Here is a 12,416-nt window from a genome sequence, read left to right as displayed (position 1 = left end):
TGGATGTATTCCATCGAGACCAGGTGCCTTATTTACTTTAATTTTATCAAGCCGCCTATGCACTTCTTCCTCAATTAACCAATTGTTTGTTAATCTAGAGATTGTGGTTTCCTCCTGCAGCACTACTATTGCAATTGATTCCCTCCTGGTAAATACAGAGGCGAAGAATTTATTTAATACCTCTGCTTTTTCTTTATCTCCAATAATTTGCCTGCCCATCTCGCACTGAAAGGGTCCTATATTTTCTTTTCTAATATTTTTGTTATTGAGGTATGTAAAGAATACGTAAATAACTTTTTAGGGTTGATCTTCCTTTCTATTGCAATCCTTTTTTTCATTTTCAGTTATTGCTTTTGTTTACATTCTTTATCATTCTTTTCCTTCTGACTTTAAGAATCTAAACGCTTGCCTCTTCCTTTCCATTTCTTCCCGTAACTGTTTCTTTAACCACATTTGTTTTAGACTTGTTTCATTTATATTTATTACCCAAGGGTATACACTGATGAAGGTGCTTTTCTAACAATGTTTTTAAAGACTGACCATTTATCTTCCCAATTACGATTATTTCTTTATTATTCCTTTATTATTCCTTTATCCATTATTGTAGATTATTCCTCAGTTTATTAAAACCTGTCTTGCTAACACGTAAAGTCTTTGTTGAATCCATAAAATGGTTTTTGATCATTTATTTCAAATGAGATCATGTTATGATCACTGTTTTTAACAAATATTCAGGTCCGGGAGTATTTAGGATTACTTCTAAGAGGGAGTAAAGGCACTGACTCTGAAAACAATGACACCGAGTTTGAGGCAGGGGAACCTGGTTCAAATCCTGGTGTCAGCGGCTTGTGTCCCTCCCTATCTCCCTGTGCCAAAAATATACCATGCATTGCAATTGTGACGCACTTTGAGTCCCATTGGGAGAAAAGCGCTATATGAAATGTTATTATTATTACTAAGGTCAAATAAACTGAAATTTCTTCTTATTTATACAATGCTCAAATCCTTGTAAGAGGGTATATAGGGATGTAAATAAGTGTGGTAAAACAAGTGACAGCAGTGCCAAACACATCAATGTAAATTGTTCAGGCATTAGAATGGACATGGGAGATATCCGGGGAAATGGTACAGCAATGCAAAAAGAAGAATGTAGATGGATAAGGACTTAGAGTGAAGATGTGAGGCATCTGGGCTATAAGAGCAGGAAGAGCATACATAGCACATTTGCATTAAAGTGAAGATGCAATACATTTATATAGCATAATAACACATGAACTATCTTCCCCAGTTGAGGCTTCTATTTAATGTATCAAAAGTCTGCATGATTTCTGAAATTTCCCTTGATGTCATTGGCCTAGTGTTACATACATTTGACGCCAGGTTACCATGGCGTCGCGGGAAGGGATGTGTGTTATAGAGGTTTGCGCGGTCCCCCGGCATTTAATTAAACTTCCTGAGGGGAGAGCGCGGGACTTCTATAACTGCGCACACCCCTGTGTTAAAGGACCAATAGCAGCTAGCTTGTTCAACAGGTCTGTGGCGTCTTGTAGGTAGCTGGCTGTATTTAAAAAATTTTTTACCGAGGGCTTCATGATGTTTTCTACCTAGCCAGAAATGTTTTCAATAAGTGTGCCAATACCAGATATAATTGGCCATCCTGGGTTCCACTCTATATTGTGTATATTGTGTATTTTGGGAAGCATGTAAGAGGAACCTAGTTTTGGGGCCAGGCCCTGAATACGTGTTTGGAGGGAGAAGGGGAGCTCTTCGGTGAGACTTCTTGGGTCCTTTAGTGTCAAAACAGAAGAACTGTCAATGCTTCAAAATTTGTTCAACCACATTAACAGAAGAATAAACATTTTTAAATTTCAGGGCAAGAGCCCTTCAGGAGAGGCCCAGAAAAAGTGTCTTAAGCCTTTGCAAAAAATAAAATGGTACAGAGCAGTGAAGCCTTATTGAAATGTCTGTAACATGATTTGGTCATTTCAGGCACACCCTTCCTGCGGTTTTATGGAAAGATGCTCAGGGAAAGGAACCAACGTGGTATGAAGAAGTTATGTCCACAAACTATCCAGTCATTCTTTATTTACATGGAAATGCAGGGACTAGGTCAGTCTTTTATTAATCGAATTCCATTTATTCCTGTGCTTTGCTTTGCTTTTTTTTTTTTTTTTTAAGTGTTACCCACACAATATCATGCGTTTTATTTATTTCGGCCTTCTCTTTGACCATGAATTATGAAAATGAAAATACATATTTTATTTATTACATTTAAATCAAAATAATAATTATTCAGAAGTAATAAATTGTAGCATGGTTGGTTGTTGGGGAAATATATATATATATATATATATATATATATATATATATATATATATATATATATATATATATATATATATATATATATATAAAAGAAAAAGAGAGGAGAGAGCGCACGCCCCATAGCGTAAAAAGGTAATTTAATGAGGGAAGGGGGGGTAAGAGGGGTGGTTAAAATGCACTCACAAGGGTACAGATATTAAAAGCATTGTGTGATTATAATCACCACCATCCGGTTCTTGCTCTGTGTCTTTAATGCAATCCGGTCTCGGAACAGGATGGGTCCGCATCCCAGCTGGTAGAGAAGGCCAACGGGTATCAACGTCCTTAGAGAGTTCAGGAAAGTGTGGCTCTGTGTTCCTCAAGCCTCCGTAGCATCGGCGCAGATCTCGGTCTGTTCTCTGCGCTGTATGATGACGTAATGTCGTAGCGTCTGACGTAATGACGCTCCCTTACGCGTTTCGTCACTCGGCGGGTGACTTTCTCAAAGGGCGGTACTGTGAGAGGGTCTGTCCGCTATTTAAATACACGAACCAATGCCGCTTGATCAACAGAACGCCCCTCATCAGCTGTTGATGCTTACAACTCAATACAATTGTCCACAATACTAATACACTCTAAAAGTGCCTAATAAGAACTATTTGCCTCATTGAAGGAGATTGGTTATACATATGTGTGACTAAATACTAAACATTGCCGGACCCAAGGGACTCATATATCCTATCATATCAGATCTAAACTCATACAGGGACATCCCTAAATAGTATACCAAACCAAGAAATAAATATATATATAAAAAATAATATCCTAGCATGACTAGAGATAAATAGACCCTAATAGACCCTTAATGAATTATTTAAGTAACAATACTATTCCCATATAAGGGACAAATACATAACAGGCAGAAACAAATTTACATCAGAATTCAAGGAGTATGCTAATGAATAATTAAAAACCACAAATTAATAATAAAGATTTAACTTAAAACATATATTATTATAAATTTTTATAATATCGCAAATATTTTTATATCATTATAAAAAATCAGACTGTTAATGGACAGGTGATCCCAAAAGGATATATAATCCCACTAGATAAATCAAACCATTGGATTAGTTTAATATATTGAAAACGTGAAAACAGATTCCTTATGCCACGTCAAAGGGTGGTACCTGGAGGGGGGGAGAGATAGACAGCTCAAAATCATTATCTCAATAACGATTGATGAAATCATAATTGGATATTATTAAACTATATTTATAAAAATTATTATAATTAATACTACAAATGAAAAGGTGTGTTAAGATAACTATATTATATATAATGTAATCTATAACAGATCTATGTGAATGACTACACATTCTTTGTGTTTAAAAGTGTATCCCAAGTGGACATAATATACATAATTATTTAACAACTATTCTATAATTATTTATATTTTTATATATTAGTGAACGTGATTATTAAACTAATCCAATGGTTTGATTTATCTAGTGGGATTATATATCCTTGTGGGATCACCTGTCCATTAACAGTCTGATTTTTTATAATGATATAAAAATATTTGCGATATTATAAAAATTTATAATAATATATGTTTTAAGTTAAATCTTTATTATTAATTTGTGGTTTTTAATTATTCATTAGCATACTCCTTGAATTCTGATGTAAATTTGTTTCTGCCTGTTATGTATTTGTCCCTTATATGGGAATAGTATTGTTACTTAAATAATTCATTAAGGGTCTATTAGGGTCTATTTATCTCTAGTCATGCTAGGATATTATTTTTTATATATATATTTATTTCTTGGTTTGGTATACTATTTAGGGATGTCCCTGTATGAGTTTATATCTGAAATGATAGGATATATGAGTCCCTTGGGTCCGGCAATGTTTAGTATTTAGTCACACATATGTATAACCAATCTCCTTCAATGAGGCAAATAGTTTTTATTAGGCACTTTTAGAGTGTATTAGTATTGTGGACAATTGTATTGAGTTGTAAGCATCAACAGCTGATGAGGGGCGTTCTGTTGATCAAGCGGCATTGGTTCGTGTATTTAAATAGCGGACAGACCCTCTCACAGTACCGCCCTTTGAGAAAGTCACCCGCCGAGTGACGAAACGCGTAAGGGAGCGTCATTACGTCAGACGCTACGACATTACGTCATCATACAGCGCAGAGAACAGACCGAGATCTGCGCCGATGCTACGGAGGCTTGAGGAACACAGAGCCACACTTTCCTGAACTCTCTAAGGACGTTGATACCCGTTGGCCTTCTCTACCAGCTGGGACGCGGACCCATCCTGTTCCGAGACCGGATTGCATTAAAGACACAGAGCAAGAACCGGATGGTGGTGATTATAATCACACAATGCTTTTAATATATGTACCCTTGTGAGTGCATTTTAACTACCCCCCTTACCCCCCCTTCCCTCATTAAATTACCTTTTTACGCTATGGGGCGTGCGCTCTCTCCTCTCTTTTTCTTTTAGATTTCCTGTGGACGTGGTTTGTCCATTTTTGAGAGCAGCCGAAGTTCCCCTGCACAAGTATCCATTTCATTTTGGACTTCCAATTGAGGACTGGTTTATCCTTTTTCTTTAGTTATTTGTTTTTTCTTTTTATAATATGCATTTTTATATATATTTTATATCTACATAATTGTTTAAGTTAAGTGTTTAGTCTTGTTTACATTCCAGGTGTTTTATGAGTGTTTGTTAGCTAAGTATGTACTATTGATAGGAGTTCATTCTTAATTTAAACCTATATTCACTTCATACTATAAAACAACCCCCTCCCCCCCCCCCCCGTTTTTTATACAAATTTCAGATTAATAGTTTTGATTATACCCAATTGGTTCAGAGGCGCAGCTTTTTCCTTTTGCTTTGTTTCAATATATATATATATATATATATATATATATATATAATCACCACAATTATTAAGGTTATGGTGGGTAAAAAAAGTGACAAAAACCCTCCACAGTAAAGCATAAAGCAACTGTAAATATTACTGTATGCTCATTTGCATGTCTTAGACAGATCTGCAACCCTGTCTTTCCCCATTATCGCCCAGCATACAGCGCTTCCACTGCAGCAAGGGATTCTGGGAAATGCCATGCAAATGAGCACTCAGTGCCACCTTTTGTCTCAAGCTCGTATTACACAAGCAAATCCTCAAGCCAATGCATGCTGTTTTAAACACAGCTTTTAGACAGAGGCTGGGATGAGATGCAAAGCCATTAAACCCACTCACAGACATGTTTCAACCTTGATGGGTATCATCAGTGTGAGGTTGGTTGTAATGGCTAAGCTGGTTTGAGACCAGACTAGATATTTACAGTTGCTTTATGCTTTACTGTGGAGGGTTTTTGTCACTTTTTTTACCCACCATAACCTTAATAATTGTGGTGATTTTTAACTACCGCATGCTGCATGCTGTGTTCAAAAGCTGTGTGAACGGTGATACATCAGCTTAAATGGGCTCCATGTATATGGATATTCCAGGCAAAAGGTGACACATTGTGTGCTCATTTGCATGTCATTTCCCAGAATCCCTTGCTGCAGTGGGAGCACTGTATGCGAGGTGATAATGGTTGAAAGGCAGGGTTGCACACCTGTCTAAGACATGTGAATGTGCTCACAAGTGATATTCTTTATTGGCTATATGCTAACGGTGGAGGTTTCCTGTCGCCTTTTTCACCCACCATAACTTAAAATGTATGTATATATATATTATATATATATATATATATATATATATATATATATATATATATATATATATATATATATATATATAAAACAAGACCATATCTCTACTTGTTATGTGACATTACATAATAGTCGGCTATTTGCAGTGCTCCTGAGCGGGCATGAGGGACGCTCTTACTGTGAATGTGGTACAGTATGACCTCTCCTGTCTTGAACATGCCTTTCCCATCAGTCATCTTCTTAGAGCAGAACACACTGATAGTAATTTTTTTTTTTTTTTGTAGTTGTCAGAATTCATTTCAAAACAGAATGAATATTCTTTCCCCCTTACACTGCCACCGCTACACCAAACTCTCCCTCACTGTCAATAACACCAGAATCTCCTCAACACCTCTAGCCTGCTGTCCAGGGGTCATCTTTGACTCTGATCTCTCCTTCATTCCTCATATTCAGTCCCTCATAAAGTCCTGCCGTCTCCACTTACAAATTATCGCCATGATACACCCTTTTCTCATTCATGATGCAACTAAAATCCTAATCCGCTCACTCATCATGTCGCGCCTCGATTAGTGCGAACCTTCTTTTAGCTGGCATTCCCCTTGTCTGCCTGTCTTAAGTCCAATACATCCAAAATGCTGCTGCTAGACTCTTTTACTTCATTCACCGCTCCACTTCTACTGCTCCGCTATGCATATCCCTACACTGGCTTCCCATACAGTAGCCTCTAGAATCAAATGTATAACCTTTGTTACATCCCAGCCCTCATCCACAAATACATACCTACATGCCCCCTACGTTCTCGACATCCCCTTTTCCTCCCACCTTATTACCTCCTCCCACTCCCACCTGCAAGACTTCTTCTGTGCTGCCCGCTCTCTCTGGAATTCCTAACCACAAACTATCAGACTCTTCCCCCAGCCTTCAGATATTTAAAAACTACCTGAAAACTCACCATTTCAAGGCAGCCATACCTCGAACATCCTACGCACCTCCCCCTCCAAGCCCATTGGGACCAGATGTAGGTCTGGATCAATATCCACCCTATGTAATATCCTTCCCCCGCCCGCCCCCCCCAACCCTAAAACCTTATTGGTTTCAGTGGTCAGATGGGCCACATTCTAACCTGAGCCACACTTTATCCTTTAGTTTTACCTTGTTGCAGCAACATTGTCCCTCACTCCCTCTAGATTGTAAATTCTCACCTGTTTGTACATGTGTGCTCTCACCTGTATGTAACGGTTTGTTTTTGTAATATTCATAACGCTGTACAGCCCCATTGTACCACGCTACGGAATATGTTGGCGCCTCACAAATAAACGATAATATAAATCCAGGGAAGTTTTTATGAGCATAGATAAACTGCCATTCTGATGTAAATGGGTTAAAAAACAGTGTTCGTGAAATTATGTTGTCTTTTAACGATGTGTATCTAGTGAATGTTTTTGAGATTACAGGCCACTTAGCTTGAATCTCCAAAAATATGTTTAATAATTATTATAATATAATAATTATATATACGCGCGCGCTTTGTACTAATGTTCTCTGTTTTAATTTTTTTTTCTTAAATGTGTTTCCTACAGAGGAGGTGATCATCGAGTGCAACTTTATAAGGTACGAAAATTTAACAAAAAATGATATATTTATATTTAATTTTATTTTATTTTTTTTAACCAGGAGCTTCATGATCATAGGGGAACATATACATTGCAGAACACAGAGAAGATGGAAATGTACTGCTTGTGTGTGTAGTGTTTCATATACTGCATAGAAAGCCAGACATTTCCTTTTTATAACACTGGTCCCCAGCGAAGGCTCTTGGGGACTTGAAGGGGGGAGTAATAGGAGAGACATGCGCACTGGGAAATCCAGGCATTGGCAAAGAAAATGCTGTGCAATAGTGCCAAGTTAGCACTATAACACGAAAAAGTCCTCCAAGTCAATGGGGCTTTCCATGTGGTAGTGCTGAATCCGTGCTAGCACACTGTACTGAAGAAACCCCTGAGGGTGTCAACAATAGAGAAATAGGGGCTCAGAGAGGTGGTGAGCAAGAGAATGAAGGCCTTGTCACTTCATCAATAACCCAATTCATATATTCCACCAAGTAAACATTTATTGTATATTTAAATGACATTTCCAACTTCATCTTGTTTTGTGCATGGACTACAGAAGAGGGGTCCCAAAGTGCTTGTGTGGGGGGACGGGGGAGGCAGTGTAACCGTTTGGGAACCACCCCTGGAAGTAAAGCTTCTTTTAATTGATGAACCCTTTCTCCTCCAGCAGGGTTGGAGTGAATTACACAAATGTGTTGCATGGTCTTCCGGTAGCAAAAGCGGGAAATATGTGTTATTAGATTTGTAAGCAATGTGTTTTATGTAGCAATCCTTTTTATTTGAATTGTCCAAGTTACTTAAACATAGCTTCTATAGCTATACAATACAAGGCAAGCCGTTTACTGTATTACAATGAGTTGTCAGCAAAACATGATGGGATGCTAATGTGCCCTGAAGTTTGGAGGACTGTGAAACAGTATGGTCATGGGGTTAAACATAGCAGAGGTGCAAGATAAATATTTAGGTGGTGAACTAGTTAATCTCATGCCATATACCCAAAGTGACTGCTGCTGCTGATGATGATAAAAGATTAACAGAAATATGAAAATATTGGTGTGACGAAATTTATTTCTGGTCATATCAGCCCGTTTGTTGTGTGACAAATCTGTCCCTTTGCATTGTAGGTCCTGAGTTCGATGGGTTATCACGTGATTTCATTTGACTACAGAGGTGAGTGGCTCTAAGCAAGGTCTTTTGTTTTTCAGTTTATCTGACCATGCCAACATATAATTTCTTTGGCTTAGTGACGACTAAATTTAACTGCAATAAGAACTTCCTGTATAGTCACACAGCCTTTGGTTGACAATAATTGAAATTAAAAATCAGCATCACGTGCATCCTTTCTTTTTAGAACAGTTTACCCAGTGCACCCTGGCTTCGCAGTGCTACTTTAAATTAGCAGTATGTAAATGCAAGCGGTGACAGGAATACATTCCTTCTGTGCAGCGAAATATGTTCAATTATTCATAGCATTGTCACAGGTTTCAGTAACTTTTTAATTGGACCAGTTTGAGAGACTTTCACAGGTGAAGCTGTAAAGCTTTGAAATAACATACAGGTCCCCTCGTCGCATGTAAAAACTATGCTTCAGTGTATCCGAAGGGGAAGCTTGTGAGGTCTCCACATGTGTGAACGTGCTATTTATTGAAATAGCTGGAACTCCTGAAAAGTGCACTTCTATATAAGATCAGATTGAACGAATGATTGATATGTTTAATAAGTTTAAACAAAGTCAAACACGTCTTTTAATATTATTTTAAACCTATTCTCAGCAGTATTTGTAAACACTGTAACTTGAAATTCGGGGTTAGTTTTAAGGTATTCCGATTACCTCTGCCTCACATCACGATTTATTTGTGTTTTTAAGAATACATGCACTGGGTTTGAATTTACTGGACGTTACCACTCAAATGGGGAAAACAAGATTGGTAATTGTCCCATCACACATCTGCCCCATTGAATGTGAAAATAATGCAACATTTCCAGACCTGCAAAATAAAAAGCTAAATATTCAAACGTCAGTCTTTTTTTAAGTGTAATTTAGTCATTTGTATCATTGTAGGCATATACCCTGCCATTCTCACACCTTGGTCCTGTGCAGACCTTCCCCTTGCAGTCATTACATCATGCAATACATCTAAACCAATCCAACTACTAATGCACGTTCTGTCTTTAGCTACAACTCTGTGCTCTGCATTTCTGGCTCTGTACAGGTTGAATCACTGACCAAAGAGCTCATTCACTATTTCCAAAATGTTAAAAGTCCATTGCTTGCTCCTTTAGCAGTGTAGTGCATCAGTTTACCAGCTCAAAAAGCAAATGATTGAATACCACACGATAGAACAGCCACAGGATAGCTATTGCAGTATCCTTGTGCGTAGGTGGCCAGCTGGCAGGCATTCTTGCAGCCTGTTTCTCTGCATGTTCCAGTTCCGGCTTCCTACAGCACTGTTCTGTGGTTTGACCTTGATGCTGTGGTTTCTAAGCATTGAGCGTGCTGCTACTTCCACTGTGACATTCTAATCCGGGACCCACACTCCTCTATTACTGCCTCCCTGTTTGCGGTTGCAGACATCTGACCTGCAGAGTCCTTTTCCTCAGTGATATTTGACCTTCTTGGTGTGCAGTGAACCAGAAGCACTTCAATGGATGACAAAAGGTTCAGCGATGACATGCTACCTTTTACGTTTTTGTGTTCTGAATAGTTCTTCCCCATCCCCCAGAATCAAGTGCAAGCGTGTCCACTCTCCCTCATGGTACCACACTATGGAATATGTTGGTTCTTTATAAATAAATGATAATAATAATGACTGTGCTTTAGTAGCTTTAAGGCTCTCGTTGGCTTAAATGGAAGAATTTTTGCATTAAAAATGCAATGTTGTGTGTTTTAGGAACGAACCCCAAATCTCATTGATTTCGATCCTTGGAGGTTGACAATCTCTGACTAATGGTTCTGCAGCCTCATTATTCAATGGAAGTTCTAATGACATCTTTTAAATATTCAGCATCCTGCTTTGATTTATTAGAGTATTTTGATTCCCATATGTCTTGTACAACACCTGTCTTTCCCCTTTTGTGTCTTTATCACACTGTATACCTCTTTGTGAAATTGTACTGTTTTTTTTATTCTATTTTGAAGGAATGTTAAAACTAAAAATATATTTTTGGGGGATTTCCTACCGAAAAATGTTTTAGCAATAAAGTAAATCAAGTTACACACTAACAACTAGGAGAAAATGAAAATTATGAAAAGGATTTTCAATGCAATACAACCCCCGGCACTTCTTTTTGTTTTTTAAATCTTTTTTTTCCTTTATTGGTATCTTGCAAGGTAAATACAGATAGTAATAACAGTCACGGCTGAACACATAATAATAAGTCATAGGCACATGACTGCGAAGCGGATTGAGATACTCAATAAACCCTTTTTTTTACCATTTTTTGTTGAAAAAGATGGGGAGAGACAAGGGGCGGGTGGATAGGTGGGAACGACACGGAGAAGAAGGGGGGGGGGGGAAGGGAGGGGGTCAGGGATGGGCTGGGTGGGTCTCTGGTCCCTTCTGAGCTACAGGGTGTCACACCTGGACCAGGGCTTGTAGTAGAGACGGAGCACCTGAGCCTGGCCAGGGTTCCCAGGTTTTGTAGAAATGGTGCATTCTCTGATTCAGCATGGCCGTGAGCCTCTCCATGTTCATGAGCGTGTCTATTCTATTTATTACTGTTCTCCTGGAGGGGACCTTCATTTGTTTCCTGGCCGCCGCTACACAGCATCTGGCGGCCGTTAGGATCGCGGAGATCAGTCTGGCCAGTGGGGCAGTGAGGTCTTCAATTAGTTTTCCCAGCACGTATGTCAGAGGGTCTAGGGGGATCTCCAATCCTAGGGTTTCAATCAAGAGTCTCTGGATCCTAATCCAGAACCTCTGGATCTCCGGGCATGACCACCAAATATGGGTCATGTCCCCCCTTTGACCACATCCCCCTCCAGCACGAGTCTGTTGTGCCGAACCCCTGACACTTCTGATCACAATGAACGATGCACTTATCCCCATTATGTGTGTTATTATTATGTCACGAGTATCACTGCTGTGAAGCGCTATGTACCTGGATGGCGCTATATAAATAAAGATATTCATACATACATACAATAAACCAGAATTTAGGGTTTACAAATAACTTTGCGTACGCATCACGACGTGATGTCAGAAATGACCACAGATGTGGGCAGTCCATTTCTGGACTTATGGTAGTCTTTAAAATATGGGCTTTATCAGCCTGAATCCCCAATCATCATAAGTGAGCTTTGTGCTTTGGAGACCAATACTTTGGATGGGCATTAAATGTGTCGTCCTTCCTTCATTAAAGGCCACTCGGCTATTGACAGCTTGTTAGTACAAAGGAGACACAGAGATACCCGCCTGTTAGTCTGCTCCCTCCATTATCTTCTTGGCCCAGCGTTTGTCGGCTATCCATAGCATGTGTTGGTGTTTCTCTTAATAAGCGTTCTGCAAAGTCGTGCATTGCTGAGTCAACAGAACCTGTTCTCTATAGAGCGTGTGATCTCTGAACAATACTGTCTGACTGAAAGCCAACTGGGGGAAAATATATTTATCTGCAAACCTTTTCATTCCTCTGAGGGGGCAGGGGGGGGGGGGTGGTGGAGGAAAGCTGTGTGTCAAATGGTGAACAGGAATGAGTATTAAATGAAACAGCAATTGGGAAAATGCTTACTACCTTTCAGCGTGGGAATGTCATGCTGCATAAAGCGTT

The 12,416-nt window shown here is 38.9% G+C and overlaps 1 protein-coding gene across 4 annotated transcripts in view; it reads left to right on the top strand.

The window, feature by feature from the left end:
* Positions 1 to 12,416, top strand: part of ABHD12 (abhydrolase domain containing 12, lysophospholipase) — a 128,895-nt gene that overhangs the window by 94,198 nt on the left and 22,281 nt on the right. For all 4 annotated transcript variants that reach the window (XR_012800946.1, XM_075596313.1, XM_075596310.1 and 1 more), the window contains exons 4-6: positions 1,990 to 2,109; positions 7,620 to 7,650; positions 8,774 to 8,819. Coding sequence is in view for 3 of the 4 variants with exons in the window: in XM_075596313.1 (XP_075452428.1) it covers positions 1,990 to 2,109; positions 7,620 to 7,650; positions 8,774 to 8,819 (197 nt within the window). In the remaining variant the exon portion in view is untranslated. The remainder of the gene's footprint in view (positions 1 to 1,989; positions 2,110 to 7,619; positions 7,651 to 8,773; positions 8,820 to 12,416) is intronic.

The sequence above is a fragment of the Ascaphus truei genome, chromosome 4, assembly GCF_040206685.1.
Source record: "Ascaphus truei isolate aAscTru1 chromosome 4, aAscTru1.hap1, whole genome shotgun sequence".
NCBI lineage: Eukaryota > Metazoa > Chordata > Amphibia > Anura > Ascaphidae > Ascaphus > Ascaphus truei.
This window is presented reverse-complemented; position numbering and strand designations above follow the sequence as displayed.